The 22,962-nt window shown below is 32.6% G+C and overlaps 1 protein-coding gene across 9 annotated transcripts in view; it reads right to left on the bottom strand.

Annotated features, from left to right (window-relative positions):
- The window catches only part of LOC100161626 (oxidation resistance protein 1), a 190,348-nt gene that overhangs the window by 40,983 nt on the left and 126,403 nt on the right, over positions 1–22,962 (bottom strand). For 7 of the 9 annotated variants that reach the window (XM_008186203.3, XM_008186202.3, XM_016805528.2 and 4 more), the window contains 2 exons: positions 13,053–13,109; positions 12,814–12,920 (listed from right to left, as the gene is read on the bottom strand). In XM_008186203.3, coding sequence (XP_008184425.1) covers positions 12,814–12,920; positions 13,053–13,109 — 164 coding nt within the window. Of the gene's footprint in view, positions 1–8,791; positions 9,155–12,813; positions 12,921–13,052; positions 13,110–22,962 lie in introns of those variants that run through there. The other 2 variants (XM_029486764.1, XM_016805532.2) reach the window with 2 other exon arrangements.

Genomic DNA, 22,962 nt, shown 5'->3' with positions numbered 1-22,962 from the left:
TTTTTAAAATACATGAAGTAAATCAATATTATATACCATTGCTATTATATAATATACAATTAAAAAAAAATCCCGACTACCTATATGCTTTAAAATATTTATATTTATGAAAGCATGTGAAAATATGCAAAATAAAATTTAATTTATGAACTCATTAAGATGCGTTTCAAATTTGTAGTGTTAATATATAATAATTTTTAGGCCAACCTGCAAGTAAAAATATGCATGTCTAAATTTCCGAGACATTTAGTAGGTGTATGTGGTATACCTAATACATACATGACGTCATACATGCATAAGGTGGGCATTTGGGTACAAGGTTAAAAGTTAAAGCTAAGTTAAAATTATGTGATGTCTACTCTTAGTGACAACTTACAGTACGCCTATAATAGTAGTCGATTTGTCTAAAAATATCAAATGCATTTATATAAAAATGGCATAAAGTGGAGGTACCTGCACTGCTGCGGTTTGTGTATTTAAGTAATTTTTTTCCCGTGGTGTCGAGGACCTGAGGAGGAACTGCTGTTGGCGTTGCTACTCTCCCGGCCACAATCGTTTATTGTTGCAATTAGCATAATATATTATGTACAACAAAATATATTCAGCTACCTAATATGTATGTGTCTCTCATCATGCTTATTATTTTATAGACAGTATAGCCAGTACAGGTATATTGGAACAGCGTGAACATTAACTTATATTATGCTTGGCAAGGCGAACGTCTATATGAAATTCGAAAAAAAACACTTATGGAATAAAACTAAAAAAGACTTGAAGACTAAACCAAGGATGTGACCATATTACTATTTTTATACATACTGTATTAATATCGTTGTTGTTATTGTACGTTAATGTACTTACATGGAAATGTATAGGTATATCAAATCGACGCGTAAAAAGGTTTCAAACGTAAACGGTTATTCGTATTATTGTTATTATTATTATTAATATTATATAAGTATGTATATTATTATATTATATCAACAATAAACAAATAAACAATAATATAATTATGGCAATTGTCTATACCATTGTAACTACTTCGTACCTACCCAAGTATCTACAAAATTAAAAGTTGTGATGTACAATAATACACATTCAGTATTGATCGCCGATAAGTGGAATACAGATGAGCTGAAACTCGAAATACAAATATTTCATAAAATTTAATTTCACAGATGAAAATATCGCTAATCAGTATCTAACTATGAGTGATTTCAAGACATTATGTTAAAATTAACGACGGCCAAAAAAATATGCTATTGTACCAGAAAAATGTATAGATTATATAGGTGTAGTACAATAAATTAAACAATTTTTAATATTATCTAATATCGACTTAAGTAATATTGTGTTTGTTTTGTGATACGCTGTAGGTGTATTGCGAGTGCCATTAAATTACAATAACTGACGCACAACTCACTGCACAGGTACCTATAAAACGTATAGGTAGGACCTATAATTTACTTAATATGTTTATTATAAATTAAAATTTTATCTTAATCGGCGGTGCGATAATATACTGTACAATATTATATGAGTTATAATAATTGTATACATAGACGAATTATTATAGGTATATAGGGTGGTATAATATGCACCTATATACCCATTTTCAGTGGTGGGTTTTCAACATTTTTCTTGAGGGGTCGTAATAATCTAACACATTACGTTTGCGTACACAAAAATAGACAGTATATTCTATACATTTATAAGAATATTAAAAATTATTGTTCAACCCATTATTTTGACGTTTGTGGAGGGGTGGGCGAGTACATAACCTGCTAACCAGTACCCTTGCCCATCGTAAATCCACCGCTTATACCTATCATTATTTGTCTTATAAATATATATTGACATCGAATTTACTCTACTCGTTAAATAGGTACTGTATAGTGCATATATATATGTAGGTAGGTTGTAAATATATAAGTGTAGTAGCAACTGCGTGACATTATTAAATTCGTCATTATAATAATAAAATATTATATAGGTCAGTGGATATTATTTATAGTTTATACGCATTTGATTTAAATCGAACGTATTGATTTTAGAAAGGTTTTTTTTAGTGCTAATTTTTGTTTTTGATCGTAACGCATTCGGTTTGGTAAGTAAAATGTACGTAGGTACCACAAACGAGATACAAAATATATGCAAACCAGTTGAGCGGGTGTACCAAGGGATATACTATACATATATATGTCTGTGTAGAAGCACCGGCGGCTACATAAGGTCTAAATAGGTCCTAATATTTGGAAATTATTATTATGTCGTCGTCGATAAATAACGATTTCGGTTTTTTAATTAATTTTTCAGCGTATAGTACCTAGGTACCTACCTGTCACGCGGTAGCAGGTAATCGAACGAGTTACGTCGTTGCAATAACTCGCCATTGTAGATCGTTATCCGCTGATCAGTGATCTCACCATGGTCGTAATGTCAAGTATTATTGACATCGAATACCAATGATATTAGGTACTTATATTATGTGCTATAACGATTTATCGCATATCATCGCAGCACGTCATAAAATCTTGGCTTAGAGAGGAGTGAGCCGGAATATTTAGTAGTAGACGATTTATGTAAAGAATAAAAGTTCTAAAAGCTCCGATTAGCTTCTTCTTCTTCTTTTTTTAAAAAAAAACTGTACACCGAAATTTGACTTTACGTAATAGACGAAGTATACCAGCTATAATAAATATTACACTATATTGGTTTACTCGCAAGTATTATTTTGAATTTAATTATATGCAATCATGTCAAGTAAAATGGATATCATTAATCGTGTAGTTTTAAAGATAATATTTTGAATAATTTTATATAGAATTAAAAAAACAATTTTGAAAACATTTTCACTCGTGATAATATACAATATTATTATATAAAATAATTCTATGAATAATTCTATAAGATACTGCAACAGCACATACAGTAATGAGTTTTTCTTGCCAATTTTTTTTATTTTAAGGCAACTGCGTTGACGGTCTCATTATGTTTAGTTGAACTATTCGAAATTCCATTTACCAACACCAAGAAAGCTTCTAATATATTCACGCAAGTTGGTCTAAGGTCATTAGAGATTATCCCTGACGAATTGAGAAAGAGTTCAAATTATACGCATTTTAAATACAAACCAAAAAATTGGTTTTATAATAATCTGTAAAAGTATTGTATAATTCAAAACTATTAACTATCTATTATTTATGAGAAATATTATACTTAAAAACCTATTTTATTAAACAGCTTAATTATTAAAACTCATATACATTCAATTTTTAATGATTTTATAAATCATGATTGTTACTAATTTTACTATACTCATAAGTTATATTGTATTCCTTATATACCATATCAAATTGTGAATTTTTATTACTTTATTTTAAATTAAATTAAATTTATAATTACATCTAGATTAGTATTCTTGCTCTACGAAGTGTACAGCAAAGCTAGTAAATTCATATGTTAACCATACACTTTGTACACATTTATCAACTACTAGCAATAAATAATTATAAATTATGGAGAATAGAGTTTGAAAATTTAATTTTGGCGAGGGCATTTTTCGCTTTATCTCAAAATCAGGAAGTTTGGTAGCAAAAAATATGCAAAAATCTGTGGCTTTATTCCTTGTTTCTGTTATTCGGATTAATATTGGATTTAAAGGTTTAAAATCAAAAATACATCGAATAACCCGCGTCTATAGTAGTGTAATAATGTATACGTATTGGTATTACGTATCTAATAAATGAAATGTCTAGATTTGGGAAGGTTTAATTTCGAGGGATCACTAATTTTATATAAGAACAACCTGTTTATTGCCTGGCTTCGTAAAATCGAACGAAATTGTCTTTTTTACCAACTATTTACGATTTTCTTTTCGAAAACGACTCAACGAAGACCATTTTTACGATACATTCAAAATCCCCTAAAGTGTGTGTGTGTTTTATATAGAACTTTAAATCCAAAGAAGTTGATCGAAATATTCGAACCACATAATCCGGAAATAAATGTAATCATGGATTCAAAGTTAATGCATTTAAAAATTGTATGAATGGAGTTATACGCGGGGTTTAGTATTTTATAATTTTCATATGTAGGTCATATATGATTGTTGGAATCTGAAATAAAAACAGATTTTTATTCGTGTATAATATAAATATGTATTATATTATTAGTACAGCTGCTCGGCTCGGTTGATAAAACAAATCTGTAAACGTGAAGGGGCCTCGCGCGACTTTTTAGTCAAAAGCTATAATATACATTCTAATTCCAACAATTACTGCAGTCTGCCTAAACGCCTATTCCATAACGTTTATGACCGAGCCGCGTTTTTTATTTTCATCCTCTGAATTGAAATAAATAGGGTTTGAAAATGTCACATGCGCTAAAATATTTAATTGACTAAAAATGAGCCTTTTGTCATTCCCATGTAAATATTATGGAGGATTCGAATATAATTTCATAATGAAAATCGGAATAAGCGTCCCATCTGAATATTAGAATTGTTCGAAAAATAAAAGATTTTCTCGCCGTCGGTGAGTAGATGTGCATAATGTGCACGCGAATGAGTAAAATTGTCACTCGTACGTTTATTGTTGGTATACCAGTTACCTGTATCCTCCCACCTTACACTAATGATTAATGATTATTTACAAATATTACGACTAACACAACGACATGGCCAACGGCCGAATGCATAAGAAGTTGCCTATAACGCTTTCCTTAGAATCAAGTAGTCTAAATTACTTAAGAAAGTACTGGTGTACAAACTGTCCCGAGTCTTGAGTCTCGATAAATTAAAAAAAAAACGCCTTGTTCTCCGTTAGCGAGAATCTTAGCAAACAATTTTCAAAAATATATTTCAGACATGAAATGTATTTTTAATTAGAAAGAAGTTTCAAACTTAAAGTCTTCCTTTTCTTACTAATAAGATTAAAGTACTTTACAAAGGATTCAACGAGGTCGTTTTTGAATATTAATTACTGAAAAAAAATTTACAAGAAAAATCAATAAAATATTACTACGGCCATATTATAAACCTATAATATCGGAAGACGTGATTGTTTTTTTTTCTTCAAAACAAACCGCACGAATATTCTCGTCGAAACTGTTCCATCAAATCAGAAATAAATATATTATATTGCTCTCCTAGAAGTTATATTTTATATTTTGTATGTGTTACGTTTTCTGTCAATCTCACCGAATATTAATTTTTAAACGCCCAAGTGTGTATAAATGTATAATATATGAATACACAGATACACAATAAACAATCAGTAATGCATTGGACATTTTTACAACAGAAAACAATTGATTTGCCGTGAAATTAATTAATGACGCTTAATAATACGTCTTTTTTGTTCGCAGAAAACGCCAATTATTCGTCTAATAATGTACGTTTACAGAAATTCAACTCGGCAAGGACAAATAATTTATATGAATATTTTAAATACCTAATGTGTACGTAGAAAATTAAACGCCGTTTTACCTAATGGCACAATATAGTTGTACGAAATAGAATGTTTTTGCAATACAAACTATTGTCATGGACGAGTAAAAAACGTGTTTGTGTCCGTATAGTGTATTTAATCGATATTCAATTTTTCGTTTCGTGTCTTTTTGAAATGTTTTTCGGGTCAGATTTTCAGACAACCTTCGCACTAGGTATATTTTATTGGCGATCTTGGAATTACGATGTGGTTGGGTTCGAACTTTTGAAGTATAAAAAAAAAAAAAGCTTGTAAATAATGAATTCATTTGACTATTGATTTTGTACATTTTTATATTATTATGCAGTGAACTATTGAACGCCGTCGCGTCGTGTCGGCCATCAATTTAGACTCACGTTGCGCGCGTATAAATCCAAACCTAATAATGCCTGCACTCAGGGCTTCAAAATATTTTTTTATTACGTTTAAAGTTAAAAAAAATTAAAAGAATTCAAAAAGCTAAAACGGTCGAATAAACAAAGTATATCAATAAACTTATAATTTAAGATTCTTCTTCTTCTTCTTCTATGGTTAAAAAGGCCTCCCAAGACCATCCCATTTTACATCCACTCCCCCACCTTTCCCTACCCATTACTCTTTCTTTCTTTCCATTTATAGTAATTCCACATCCTTTTTGGCTAAGTCTTCCCGTCTTGTTTTTGGTCTTCCACGTGGTCTTTCCCCCCACGGATTTCGTTCTACCACTGCTTTTATTAATTCGTTTTGGCTCATCCAGGCATGACCTGCCCACTGAAGTCTTTGCTTTTTTTTATTACGTTAGTTATGGTTGTACTTTGGAAAAACTACTCGAGCTCTGCAATTTTTCTCCTTCTCCACTCTCCACTAATACTATCTTTAACTGGCCCAAAATTTTCCTCAGTATTTACCATTCCATTATTAAAGATTAAACTTGGATATAATTGGTGTGTAACGTAAAAAATAATTACAAAAAACGTTATATTAAAAACGTATGTGCTTTTTTTTACGCTGTATTCCTGTATTTACATGAAATTCCAATGAACATTTTATTTTTATTTATTTTGTTTTAACCGTATAGGTATAAGCAATTCAAACCTGGTTAACATATTATGTTAACAATAGTTTATATTTTTCGAAATATTTGTTGTATTTTTATAAATATTAATTTTTATTTTATTTCTATAATTCAACTACTTTTCATGTACAATTTAATTGAATGTGTTTAAAATGTTGATATTTTTTAAATTTAATCGAAACATTAAAATAACGTTTAAAAATATAATACCTAATGTTATTTAATAAAAAGTGTGTAACTGAAAACTTAAAAATAATATTTATTTTTTGAATTTTCTGCCTGTACTAGTTTTTTATTTAGATATTTTCTGAACGTGGGTATATGTTAGCAAATAATATAATAACATATGACTAAAGCTGTAGTGGCACAATATGTCTCATCAATGTGTGTATACGAGGTGTCCTGTGATATCCTCTCGAATTCCATCAAACAGCAAAAGTTACAAAATGTACAACACACAGTGATTTATTTTATTCTATTGAGTCTGATAAATAAATATTTTATTCAAAGTTATGAACGATAATAAAAGTACCTAATATTTGTTCTAAATTTAAAAAAAAATTATGTTGCCCCTAGTTTGTACCTATATAATGGTGATGGCGGAAGTAATATACTCTATATATATTATAATAACAGCATCATCGCACACACTGTAATAAATCCATATTTTATCTCTCGTCTGTTGAATAAAAATATAATATGACGTAGTAGGTACACCATTGCAAAATATGTTCCTTGTGTCTGCGGGAAATTCTAATCATACATATACCTACTATATATAGACCGATTTAACATTACTTACATTGTACGTTTTGTCAAAAAAATACTTTAATCAATATCAGTATTGACTAATACCTACTGTCAAATTATGTCATTGTACCCGATCGGAATTTATTTCCGTATAATTAAAGACGATTACATTATACTAGAAGATGAAAAAAAAAAGGGGGATATATGCAATGTGTAGGTACCTAAGTGTATTTTATATCGATATACACTCCGATATCGTTTAGACATAGCCTCCTCTGAAGCTTATGCATATTAGCGTCGATGCAGCCGCATCAGAGCGAGAGATATCCGGGGGTCGCGCTGCGCATCTTCTTCGTCGTCGTCGTCGTCGAGGTGAGCTCGTCCCGGGTAAAATATTGCCGGCCGTGTGCATGTGGCGCGTGAAACGATATATTATAATATAATAATTATATTTTATAATACGTCGTGCGAGTGAAAATTGTGGGGAGAGGGGACGGTGACGAGTCAAAACGATCTATATACAATCATATACCTATAATATATGTATTAATGATTGTATGCCTGCAATATTCGTATGATGATGATGTACGCGAGACGCGCGAGGTATATCGATCATCCCTGAGCTCGTGTGTGACAGTAATAATAGTAATAACACGCGGCGGTGGAGGCGACGACGACGACGGCGACGGTATAATATTTTTTATCTATACACATATATAATGATTATGATATCATACCTATCTACCTACCTATACTCGAGAAACAGAAAATAAAAATACTGCTGCGGTGCGACCCGCTCGTACCTACATATATTTTACTTAATAAAATATTATATACTACGATACACGATATATATGACATTTTGTTTATAACCTTGAGCTATATAATACATAATATTATACACTACACGGGCGTTCGGTTATCGTTGAAAATCAATATTGGCGAACCTATATAACTCGGCACGTATATATTTTGCACGACGAAAAAACGCTCGCAAAGGACGCTGACCGGTAACTATATAATATGTACAACAATAATATCGTATCTGTGATAATATTTATATTCGCGCGATAAGCACCGTGTTTCATATCTATGTATAAGGTACACGCAGAATGAAACGATAGAGCTGGCGGGGACAGAGGGATGGCAAATCGCAAAACCAAACAGCTGCTTCTGCAGCATTACAACCGTCCGTGATGCGTAGGTAGTAGGTACCGTATGGAGGAAGTGTTCGAGATAAAATTCGGAGCATAGATCGAAAAGCTCGATTGCAATTTACTACGAACATGACGTATATACCAAAACACGAAAGTATATTATGCTGTACGGTAGAGCGGCTGCGAGACGATCGGAACCGCAAAAAGTTTGAGAGACGTTTGGCGATTTGTACTCATATATAGGTTTTTTTTTAAATAATAATAATAATAATAATATAAAACTGTGACGATATAATCATGAAACGGGCATGAGACATCACACGACCACCACACTCACGTACCTTTGGTTTACCATCATCTCGAGCTCAGCCGCGTTTCAGTCGGTGTCGCGGGATCGATACGCGGTCCCGGCGGCGGTGCGTTTGATATCGGACCGTTTTGGACGATGATAACAGTTGGAAAAGAAAAATTAACGCGTACGGACGTCGAACCGGAAAGTGTGGAAAACGATTATCGTTCCGGGGAGCGGACCAGTATTTTATAAACATTGAGCATACACGCAGGGGATAGCTGATCGATCGGTCCACCCTGTCCGAAATTAGCCCACAGCTGATAGACCCGCCGCCGGGTCGACGGCGCACGAACTTGCACGACCCCGTCCGGGCGACGAAAGCAAAGAGAGAGAGAGAGAGAGAGAGAAAACACAAACGCACTACGCGCGCAGTATAACAACCGATGGAAGATTAAAAGCATTTTTTTTTTTTTTTTAAAGATAAAATCCGCAGAACGTTTTGAATCGTACGCGGAACGATACTATATTATAGTTTTCGTTTTAAAACATGGACCTGTAATTATAATCGTGCGTATACCTATACGTTTTTGGAATAAACCTTGCCTGACCTAAAAAAAAAAAATAGGTATTTACAGTATAATCGTAAATAAAGAATAAGACTACTCATATATTCACCTACCTACCTACCTACCTACCTACCATACGTACCTGCTGCAGAGGGCAGAATATGTATAGGTACGTAAACATGACGATTAATTCAATATGTCGAATCTATTATTTACATGGTGTAAATTATGAATTGTAAGCTAATAGAAACTTCATTATTACATTACCCGACTGTTGCATTAAATATATACCTACAACGCATATTTAATTAACCCTAGGTACCTACGTTTTTATATTATATTAACTATTATACGTCTATATACAACTATATAAAATTGTAAAATATTTTCCAAGCAGAATAATTACTGACATATTAAGTAGTCGTGCGACGGGTAAAACTTGTTAAAAAATGCCGATGACGACAAAATATAATATGAAAATAAAATAGTAATTATATATATATAATATATATATTTGAATTACCTGCTTAATTCTAAAACGTCTACTTTTGCACGTCCTTAGCATTAAATGTTAATTATATTCAATCTAGTGTTCGAGTTACGATAAAACGCAGTGAAATCGCGACTAAACAGAAAATACTGGGAGAACTAAAAATTATACTTGCATCTGTTCATACAACCACCAACTATAAGTTCAAGTGAATAATTTTACTAAAAGCTCTTGCGCATATCCATACCTATATAAAATATAATCATGTTTATACAAATAAAAATTTGAATACTCCAGTCAGTTTGTATCGTTATTAATTTTAGAACTGTATTGAATTATTATAAACATAAACAAACTATACGGACAAAATACACAGAAACTGATGTTGTTTCATTACTTCACTTCCCCAGGCGCAACACAGTGTTGTCTTTAATTATTATAAATTCGAAACCAATTTCGTAAGCTCGCGTGGCCGCATCCCATTCTAAAATCAAATCTGTAGATTTTAGTTCAATTTACTAAATATTATATAATATCGTGGATTATAAAAAAAAACAAAATAAAGTACTTCATCATAAAAACATAAATTAATAAATTACAAGTAAATATTTCAAAACGTATTGAATAATGAACATATATGTATAGTCATGACTCGTGAATCATGATGATAAATGTTGTATGAAGTAATACTAAGACATACTAAAAGATACGAAATAATTTTGTAAGATTACAAAGTACAAACAGACTGAAATGTGATCATATAAATAAATTTAGTACACAAAAAATGTTTTCTTCGAAATCAAACTTGAGTTAAGGTGGTAGTTTTTTGATATATTATTATATTAAGTAAAACTAATGCGGTAAATGATACAAAAATGGTCTGACTATAGAATACCAGCTGGTTCGAATTTACTATTTATAGATTATAGAACAACCATATACAATTTACATACATTTTATGTGCCCGATGAATGCTATGAAATTATATACAGGGTGATTCATTTTAAAAATAAGATTAAGACACTGGTAATTTCAAAATCTATTACATATTATTATTTTTAAATATGTTTTAATATTTAATTTTAACGGTTAGTATATGGCTACATTGCAATATAATATATTTATCTATATTTTTTTTTATTTCAAGCAGGACATAATTTTTTTCTAAACATTTGGTCGTAAGAGAAAATAAATTACAGGATGGGTTTATATATATAGACTTCCATACAGTAAAATGACAGGATGCCCGAGCGAATGTAATAAGTCGTTATAGGTATGTTCGTGTTTTCATTTAGCTATTAAAGAAATACACGTATGTACCGGTAATCGTGAATGTTGTCATGATTTGTTAGACTTTTATAAGGAAATGGAGTGGAATTGTTTTCTATTAAAATGTACAATCGATTGTTAGAAATTATTGATGGTTAAAAGATTGGAAAATTCAAACATTTAGAATATTAAAAAAAAATACAATATGCTTTGATCAAATTACCTATATTTAATCGACAATAATTATGTTATCTGTGTGAGCAATAACCAATCAACTGTCGCGAATCGAAGAAACCGCATGAATCACATGTACTTTAGAATAAATAGTCAATTTAGAATAAATATTCGATGACCATTTACATGCATTTACAATTATTAACCGTTTTTTAATCTCTACGTTTTATTATCTGTTGTGTTTAAATAATTATTTTAAATACCATTTTAAAAATACTGTCGTCATCATAATATTATTACGCGTCAATAGTAGCGACTACTCAAACGTGTGAAATATTTATTATTTACACCTACACACATTTAAAATTATTTAGTAAATACGTATTGCCTTTACGTGCAGAAAGTAAAAACTGAGTTGTACCTTTTATATTTTTATTTCCTCAGATTCCCTATTACATAATATAATATTATTATATACATTGCACGCGTGAAGATGATATTATATCGTTCGATTCCGACAAATAAACATTGTTTTCTCCGATTTCATTACTATTATATAATAGAATATCATATTATTACGAAAACGCCAACCTGCGTCGCATATTATTATGTTAATATAACGAAAACAAGAATCTCGTTTCTGAGTATATATAATAATTAAAACAAAATTGTCACTGTTTACAAGTTTTCTGTAATGAAACAACATCATAAATGCTTAGGGTATGTTTTTGATCATTAAGTTAAGCTACGAACTATTAAAATGTTGTGTATACCCTTAGCAAAACGTTTATTCTGCGCAAAGTACATTTTTCACTATGTTTTCTCCATATTGTACAAACCGTTGTTATGTTTTCTAAAACCTTATGGCGAGTGTTATTATATAGTGATGCGTAAATATATATATATATATTTATATTTACACATTATATATTAATGTTCAGGGGAATTAAAAAATATAAAATAAAATAAGAGCTAAAAGATATTATTTATTGCGAAATTCGTCATTTTCCCCGTTCCTATAGATCTCGCGATTTTTCCAATTAAGTTTACTACGTCGGCATCCGGCCGGTGTTTTATACCTAAACCCGGAGAACCGATAACGTTTTACACTTTCTATAGGTACCTACTACCTACTATATATAATAATATTATGGTATATATACGTATGTAAGCTAAAAACCGGCAGACCATAAATCACTAAGGATATTTAATTAACTAAAGGGTTTTTGGGTTCGACAGGTCTAGGACATGGGAGGGTCAATTAGCGTTTAGCTGACCCCGGCCAACGCGCGCAATTAGGTAAACGAGGCGAAAATTCAAAATCCATAAACGCCATCATTGACGCACATTATATTATATTATAGTGTAAATATTTTGTATCATTTTTCACGATGCACTGCAGAAATGCATTGTGCCGGTTAAATCGTTTATGTATAAACCTAACCTAACCTAACCCGTAGGTAAAATATAGCAAATTATTATAATGATTTGGTTGGTTTAACTATACCTAAATGGATATTATTCTATACAGTACTCAAAATGGGAGTTGAAAAAACGTTATTGAAAACTCACCTCTGTTGAGTTTGTCGACACTCTCGAATCTGCCCTCGACTTTACTCCGCAAGGAATCCAAGTCGAATGGCGACGAAAGACCATGGTCGACGCTGCGACTCTTTCCCCTGAAAATCGAAAATACAATATTTTGATTACGAATTTACGATAAGACAGTAAAGTTGTCATTACTGCGGTTAAGCGGTGTTGCCGTATCGGGACAATAAGAAATATTAATCAATAATAATATTAGTAAGTACCTTTTATATGGAATGCGTTCGTCGGTCGAAGCACCAAAATCTGAATTTCTTCGAGAACTGTAATAGAAAAAAAAATGCAAAATGCAAAATGACTAACTACAAAATAATAAAATAAAAACTAAGTAGGTACATACAACATACGTGCATTTAATATACAATAAATTATAAACTAAATAACTAAACACATAACTAGGTAGCGAAATAAGCCAAGCGACCGTTGAGCTACTAAAAGTGTACCTACTATACACTTGCGACTTGCACACGTTTACAAAATACACAAAAAAAAAATAAGTACACACTTAGAATATTATCATGTTTTGACCAAATTTTAACCTAATATGTGTTGCAATGCCTCTTACTGCAGGAGTGTAATCCAATCGTTTACTTGTACATATTATGGTAGGTATATATACGCGTCGAGCCAATAATATATATTTTATGATCAAAGAAATATATTAGTTTGCTATGGTGGTTGAAACGTTTGGTAGGTTGGTTAGGTTCCTATATTGCATTGCTTGCTCGAGAAATTTCGACACCTATGTGTGGACCATCACGCGTGATGTATTTTCACAGAATTACTTTTTTACGCGTTTTGATATCGAAAAGCGTTAGAAGAAAACCAGAAAATCATGAAATTATATATTGGGTATTTGCAGAGATACATAGAAAAGTGACATGGACGACAGACACGTTTATACGAAATCATCGCAACGTCATTCGAGATGGTTCGGTAGTGGCGCCTACGTTTATTGGCGATTATATTTCTCGTTTATTTTTTGAACCCTATAAATTTGAACCTTTTTACTTTTTATAGCGGTATAATATAATTATATAATATTATATTATATTGCGTTTTTCGAAACACTCTTAATGCGTATATTGTTGCAAATGACTACATAGATTAAATACTGATAATTAATGTAATCATTAGACACGAAAATTCACTATGCACAATAAAGGCGCAGTATAGGTAGTAGTTATATGTTTGGTAATTGGTCATGACAATACGCCATACAGTCGGGCACTTAACTATATTAAATGAATATAAAAAAAATAATTAACTGGTTTAGTAAAGTTAATTTATTTTTCCATCTTTATTTAGAAAAATAAACTCACTCGGAACATTTATTCTAATGCTGCAGGCCGATTAAAACTACTATAGTAAATTAGGAACGTCGTTGTCTGTGTGATTTTCGAATTTATCGGTCTCTGTGTTAAAGGTATCTATTTAGTTCAATAGCAATTCTCAATTCAATTGATGATAAACGTATATCCACACACTGACAAAAAATGGCTGTCAACCATAACACCGTCGAATTAAATACCTTACTATTCGAGATCCTCGAAGGAATCATTGCAAGCATTATAAACGGCGGTTATAGGATAACGACAATCATACTATAAGAGTGGTGGAATCTCTTCTATTTTTCATGGTCAGTAATACATCGTCTGGCGACGAAGCGCTGTCCACACAACTCTTCGATCGTGTAGATCGTGTACGATCCCCGAGGACGCAACGCTAGGCGACGCACTTCGGAAAGGCGACGAGAACGTCGTAAGCGCCTCGCCTAGCATTGCGTCCTCGGAAGTTGAAGTGGATTTGTCAAGCTCTAACTTAGGGGGGCGGCACGTCGCCACTGGTCGACGTATCGCTGACCAATAAAAAAGACTCTACGGCGCTTAAGAAGTTCCCATCGCCTTTCTGAAGTGCGTCGCCTAGCGTTGCGTCCTCGGGGACCGTAGTACGATCTACACGATCCGATAACTCTGCGGACAGCGCTTCGTCGCCAGCCGATGTATTACTAACCATGTGACCGGCTGCAGTTACGGTCGCGAGGAGTGACGGACGACGACACAGTGGCTAGCAGAGGTACCGGCGCGGGCAACGAACCCACTCCGACGATGAAGACGGCGACGACGACTCGGCACGGGGTGAGTGCTAGGGATGTTTGCTATATACGGACGTCAGCGGTGCCGGACCCGTGGAAACTCGTTGGGTTTCAGGGTCTGGCGGCGCGCGACTCCGCTGCGGCGGTGATTGCGGACGAAGACGTGGCTGAAGGGACAACACGCCAGGGCGAAAATTACCGAGAGTTGATGTCCGCCGACTCTCGCCTTTTCGTCCTGCGGTAACCCCACATAGGCCGGGTCACTTGCACTTTGCCGTCCGCGGTCACCACCGATTCCGCAGCACCAAGTCTCGCTTCGCCCGCTCCGCGTCCATGCGGGTCTCCGCCGTCAAGCGTCAACGCACACGACATGTCGACATCGCGCACTAGCCACCGCTCGTCGCCGCGTCTAACGCTCCCGCGGCCGGCCTGGTCTGGCCTCGCCGGATGGACAAGGTCGTCAAGCGTCCGAGTGGTAACCGTCAATCCGCGAGACCGGTCGCGAGAACGTTGCAGTCTGCATAGGTGACCAGTAGCCCAACATTTTGCATATCAGCGCACCTATTGGTCATCTCCTATCCTCCCCTCCTGGTTTATTGTGTCTGCTGTCCGTCGTATTTTTTTTTTAAATTTATATTTACTATTCTTAAATTGTTCACTTTGAAAATATTTCTTTTAATTTCATACCAAATTCTTTGCGCCCCCCCCCTTTTCATGTGAATATATATTCCCTTTTTTCAAAATTATTTTTTCCTTTTTCATGTTGTTTTGGTTCAATTAATAAAAATATGTTAGTGAACACAAAAAATTATTGTTTTTATTATTTTCATATATGAAAAGTAATAGTAAAAATATATTGTCCAGTGTTTATAAATCAAATTATACAGATTTAACGATTAAAAATCGTAAAAACATATATTTTCTCTAGAGTCTAGTCTAGAGTACTTATAACGAACATTGACTATAGACCTGCAGTATAAACACTACACGAATAATATAGGTGTATTAATTATATTATGTTCCAAGAAATATTTAAACCTTCAAACACCAAACGCGACGGAAACTTACATAATTAATAAATCATAAAATAACGCGTAACACCGGCAGACACGGCAAGGATAGCTATAATATAAACTGTACATTGTACAAGGATGGTAAATGATAATAATATGTATTGTGTAGAACGTGCTTACGTCATTATAATCGAATTGTTGAATAGTTTATACGAAACAATATTTAAAACAAATTAAAAATTGTATTTTAGTATTTTACATATAGCTGCAGCATGTTGAAAAATAATACTGTTTGAAAACATTTCCTGGGAGCTTTATGCTTACGCTTAAACCCCCATTTGGGAATTTTAAATGTTGAACTCCCGAATGCATCAACTAGATTCACTTTCTCGTCGAACAAGATACTGTTGAAGAAAATCGAAGCAGTTTTATTGCCCAAAACGGTGGTGACAGACACAAAAATAAAAATACACATCATTGTAAAATCAATACGTTCATTGCTCCGCTCAGAATCTAAAACGTAAATACAAATACCTGAAATGAATTGGCCTAAATCTGCAGGTTTTAATTGTTATTTCCTGCATCCTACACGACATTATATTGGTCTCGATAAATCGGTAAAAACCGAACATTAAAAACACATTAAACTGCAACTCGAGGCGTGGCGAGTAAGTACATACACACACACACACACACACACAAATATATAATATTATATAGTACTATACGCCTAGCGCTGGGTACAATAAAAAAATTTAATAAATAAAGTAGGTAGCTAGATTTTATGACCGCACTGAGACTCATTAAGCAAAAACTGTACAACACACATATAAAGGTTATATTATACCGATAAATAAAATAATACAGTCGTGCAGCGATACACATTATACGACGATAGCCGATAGGCGTATATACAGACGTAGGTAATAAACGTAGTGAGGTTTTTTTCTCGTTTCGTTCGCTGGCTATAAATTATAAAAATAGTCTCTTTTTCGTCCTTACCGAGCAGTCTAGATCGCGAAACTCGACGAGCACCGAAACGTAATATATACAAGTATAATAATACGACAGAGTTTCGAGAAGAAAAATACGATACGTATCGATTCGTATCGAGGACCTCGGGGTCGATATACGTTTCGCTATATGGTATACATAATATCGCACGTCGTGTAACTTATCCATACACTCCGATTTCTTCCTCGAAGATCTCGATATACTATAAACTACTATAATATTATACAGTTATGAGTGTTGCGACTACATGTATTGCACCGTATCAGAACGCAGTGTCGAACATTAATTGATCATAATATGATATTATATTTGCGATATACCTAAACCTAGGTACAAAATAGGTGTATATTATACAGGAGGCGTAATAAAACGTAGTGCGATTTTTTTCTCGCTTCGTTCGCTGGCTATAAATTATAAAAATAGTTTCTTCTTCGTCCTTATAATACCGTACTTACCGCAGTCTAGATCGCGAGACTCGACGAGCACAACAATATAATTTACAAGTGTAATAATACGACAGAGTTTCGAGAAGAAAAATACGATACGTATCGATTCGTATCGAGGACCTCGGGGTCGATATACGTTTTGCTATGGTATACATATCGATACACTCCGATTTATTCCTCGAATATTTTTATTTACTATTCTGTGATATGGTTACGAGTGTTGTGATTACACATCGTCACAGCATAGAACATTAATTTATCATAATATGATATTATATTTGCGATATACCTAAATCTAGGTACAAAAATATAACATAAGATACGCAATATGTTATGCTCCCGCATCAATATTGAGTCGAGCTATCCCGAGAAAGAAATCACGAAAAATAAATTGAAATTTAACAATAACTGTTTTCTTTTTTTAGTTACACTAATACAATTAGTGTAAAAAATAGGTACTACCCAACCATCTACATTACGAAATAACAGTGAAAAGTTGCTTAACAGCTGCTGTTGCAGTTATCACGCGATACTATATAATATAATATATCGTGATATGTATACAGTATGATCCATTTAACACAATAGACACTCGATATTTCAGAAAACACTAATGTGTTTGAAAATATTTCTCTACAATAATTTTAAGTCATTACAAAGTTACGTTTTTGGAAGAAAATATAAATTTTTCTATTTTGTATCGTTATAATTTCTTAAGGTTTCTACTCTTTTTAATGACAACTTAGGTCAGGTTAGGTTTTAAATTTTAAATTTCATGTTCTGAGTTGTGTCTTTCATAACCAAGCCGGTACTACTACAATTCGATCATTTCAACTATAAATATACTTATAAACTACTAGTCCAATATTTGAATTTTATACATCAAAGTATGTACTCAAAAAAATGCCCTGTTTTGGAAAAAAAATTGAGCGTACGCTTTCGTTAAAAAAAAATTTAAAAATGAAAACGATAAAAAATAAAAATATTGTCGTTCAGGGTTAAAATTATGCAAAAAAATATTTTCGAAAATAATAGTTTTTTTAAATAACGAGTGGCTCACATTAAATGTATATCTACCATTATAAATTATATATACCTATAATGACATATGTGTACTGCATTCAGGTAATAGCTACCTATTACATGTATTATAATATACATCTATAATAATATTATGATGCATTTTATAACGAGAATTGGCGCAGTTTCATAAAGCATGTTCGTAATATTATTATAGGTAGGTATATTACGCCTATGCTAGATTAACGATTTTGAAATATTATGATTTTTTAGAGAAACGTTTTGTTACGTTTTGCGTAAAAAAAACTCTTTTACATTTTTCCGCATACATTATTAGTAATTATAAATAATAACATCAGCTGTGGACGTTATTTTATATAGCCGTCGTTTATGTAATACGCATAACAATAATATATTATAATCTACATATTATTGCTGTGTACTTATAAAGTATAATATACATTGTTTTCATCATACACGGTCAACGGTGAATATTATTTTAATAATATTATGAGGTACCCGCGGTGTTGTCGACAGCAACGCCGCCGCTTTCTCCGTCAAAGATAATAATAACGATCACTATATTATTATTATAATATTTTTTTACCACTAAATTCACGGGCGCCTATATCACGTGTAATTATTATTTCTGTCATTGTCGTGTCGGAAAACAAACCTCGACTACATTATATTATAGTAATAATATAAAGTATAGAAATCGACGAGTGTTATTGTTTCGCGCGAGCTTATAAATATGTGCACAACATACACACGCACACTCCAGTAAATATAATATATTATGTATATACGCGCCGCGTGCGCACTTTACACACAACATAACGCATTATATATATTATAATATATTATAGAGCCCATCGTTGTGCAATTCGATAATGGAAGGATTTTCCCGCCAGGGGTGGCGCGCGCGTGGAGGTGGTGGTTCCGGGTACCTATATATGTATAGGGGGTGCAGATACATTTGTCAGAGAAAAAAATGTGCACGCCAAAACTGCAACACGGGCGTTGGAATGAATTAAACGCCGGCGCTATAATAGAATTTATCTCCGATTTAATGGGAACGGATTTTCGGCGGGCAACGTTTTTCGGCAATTACGTCGCGTAACCCTCAGCTTTTGAGATTACAATTTTCCCGCCAAGTGTAGGTACCTACATAATATAACGATACATCTGCGTATTATACCTACAATATTGCAGGTGTGCATCGCGCAATAACAGTCCGAGGGAACGCATACCATAGACATATTAATATTAATAAATGGACTCCACGTCCCTAGCCGCAGCAGTAGGTTGCCGAGAGCCAAGGCTGGGCAAGTTAACGATTTTTTTTAACTTGTTAAGTTAAGTTATTTCAAAATAATTAAGTTAAGTTGAGTTAAAAGTTAACTTTGAAAAAAAGTAACTTAACTTAGTGTAAAGTTAAAATTTGCTAATTTGCGAAAAGAAAAAATTCCAGTCATATTATATGGTTTATTAGATAGTTTTTCTTTCATCCAAAAAAATTACTGGGTAAATTTAAAATTATACATCAAAGTAAAATCACATTCAAAAATTTGCGTTTTTTCTTCGGACGAAAATTAACTTAATTTAGATATTTTTGAAATAAAATTAACTTGAAGTTAACACGTTAATCTTGAAAAAAAGTAACTTATTAAGTTAAAAGTTAATTTGATAAAAAAAAGTAACAAGTTAATTAACTTAACGTTTTAACTTAATTTTAATTTTTAACTCGTTAGTACCCAGCCTTGCCGAGAGCCAACACTGTTACACAAAAATATAGTAAAAACCTATGTGTACACGACAGTGAACCTAAAGTGCATGCCATCTTTTTCTAAAATCGTTAATATCTCTGTAGTCTGTTGTTGAACTCTTTTCTTTCTCTCTCTCTCTCTCTCGTGGTTATGAATAAGGGTATAAATGGTCTTAAATTGTACGCGTGCTATATTTTCCTAATAATGTTGGCTCTCGGATATCCTTGATTTTATAATATATTTATTTGAGATTCAAATAAAAGTCAGTGACGAAATATTTAAAAAAAATTTCTTTGTAATTTTCAGGTTATAATTCCGAAATATTCCATAAAATGTGTTCGATAAAAGACTTTTTTCACCAAGCTTTGGCCGCCACGCATTAATACTCTGCCAAATAGGACTCTATGAAATTTCGAGCAGTACCGCATCACGTCGTAGTTTGTTCTCCAATTTTGAAACATCCCACAATCTCTTTAAGCCCTTCTAGATATATAGGGTCCACAAAGTTGAAACCATAACAAGACGTACGACTTGACAGTTGACCGTATGGTGCGCGATAACCGTTCCTCCAAAAATATTACTCTCGCGGCGGGGCGATAAAAGACCCATTTTTTATTCTCAGTAATTATAGAATGTACCCGCATATGATGTACCTGCGTCGAACAATAAAATAAATGAACCGCGAGCGAAGACACATCATCTCGGAGCAGCTTTCGCGGCATTGCCCCAATTCAGCGGTATATCGATATATGTATGTCCCGCGACAGGAAACAGACCGTGTCCAAAATGTCATAAAACTCCCAACTCCACGTAGTGAAACTATAAACCAGCGGGTTTCACGTTATCGAACACTTTCGAATATCGTTGTTATGAGCGATATATACGTATATCTATGATATATTATGTCCTATAGAAAGAACAAAAACCATCATCTGTATATATACGTGAAAATCGTCGAGTGTATGTACCTATATAATATTATTATACATGGATTGAGGGCTGTGAATTTGTAAGGAAGTGCATTTTTTTTGGTGATTGTAAAACGTAGCTTTGTAAGTACATAATTTGAATTATGTTACTAGGAATCCATTGATGAAACTTTTATTTTCAATTTTTTAAATTATTAGGTCTATTTTACTTCTTTAGTTCATTTTCCGGTATTTTTAATCAAATTCCGTCGATTGACACGTGTGAAAATAATATATACACATAGGTAGGTAACTTTATAATCAAAACAAAATTTACGCCGACGAATGTTCGTATGCGATCGTAGATGTATATGTGAGTAAAATATGAGTACCTACGAAATTATGGGTATATACCTAAGTACCTATATTATAATATATTAATTTATTATATCGGTGTTCAAGCGCAATATACAATATTATTCTGAACACTCGAGTGGTGACACGGCCGAAAGTGAATTTTTTACGTCGAGAAGAAACAGAAAAAAGTCAAGAGAATATATAGTAATTAACTCGTATATTACCACTGTAGTCTGTAATCGTGTAATTTGATATAATTGTGCTATTATATATACGAGGTCAAGTAGCGTATTTTTTTTATTTTTTTTTTTTTTTGTTGTTCTTTTTCTATATATTGTTTACCTACGCAATAATTGTCTTTGTATTTGAGTCGTTAAACTCATTTCAACCGATCTCGTCCATTAAATGAATCAATTTTGAAGTTTTATAAGTACCAATGAACCTAATTATTAATGGGAGTGAAAAAAACAAAACCCTAAGGATTCGGAACTTAGGTATCTACTATATAATATGATAAGGAATTGCTTCGATATCGGCACGGAATATACAAACGTGTTAGGTATATTATAATATAATAATATATAACACAAAGTATATAATGCATTAGGTATAGGGTACGTATTAGATTCTGAGCGGAGCGAGGAAGCTATTGTTTTTACAATGGTGTTTATTTTTTTTTTTTTATATTCTGTATACAAAATTTCTTCCTGAAGGAGTGTTTCGATTTCAACATATAGTACCTTATCTTTTAGCAAATTGGATCAAGATGGTACTTTAGAGAGATCATTTTCGATTTTCTCAATAGTTACGAGAAAAACCACCGGAAAATTACGAAAAAACGCTAAAAATGGGATTTTAATTTCTAACGCTTTGTTTATCACTATAGAAATGAATAAAAAATTATAAAATTTTAATATTAATCCAACTTAGATGATAAAATAAATAATATCAAAATATAAAATATCCAGACTGACAAACCGTCTACGCTCAAATTCGTTTTTCTTATACAATGTTCTTATATCATTGAATTCAAGTCTAATACAATCCATTATACAATGGCCCACAATCCACTTACCTGCTTTTATTATATTTTGTTCTCCCCATTACGAATATTAAAAGTAAAAGAATGCTCTGAGTCATTTGTTTACTATAATTAAGCATTAATGGATTTAACAAAAGTGGTAACTATGTACAATAAAAAATCTCACAATAATATAAATAGATTTTACATATTAATACACACAACTGCACGAAAAAATCTTTAATAATCATATCTTTTAAAAAATAATAAGAGTATTATTGACTACAAATAACTAGGTACGCAAATTTTAACTCGTATAATATAATTATAATAAAATATTAAACTGAAAAAAGCGAGTGACAGCTCTAATTGATTTATTTTAAAGTTATATAGCCAATATACGGGTATATGAGTCAACATTTCATAAACTATAATATTTTGACAATATTAAAAAACAGGTCTTTCAAATTTGG

Source organism: Acyrthosiphon pisum, chromosome A1 (genome assembly GCF_005508785.2).
Source record: "Acyrthosiphon pisum isolate AL4f chromosome A1, pea_aphid_22Mar2018_4r6ur, whole genome shotgun sequence".
Classification (NCBI taxonomy): domain Eukaryota; kingdom Metazoa; phylum Arthropoda; class Insecta; order Hemiptera; family Aphididae; genus Acyrthosiphon; species Acyrthosiphon pisum.
The sequence above is the reverse complement of the archived record's forward strand: the minus strand, read 5'-3'. Positions and strand labels throughout refer to the sequence as shown.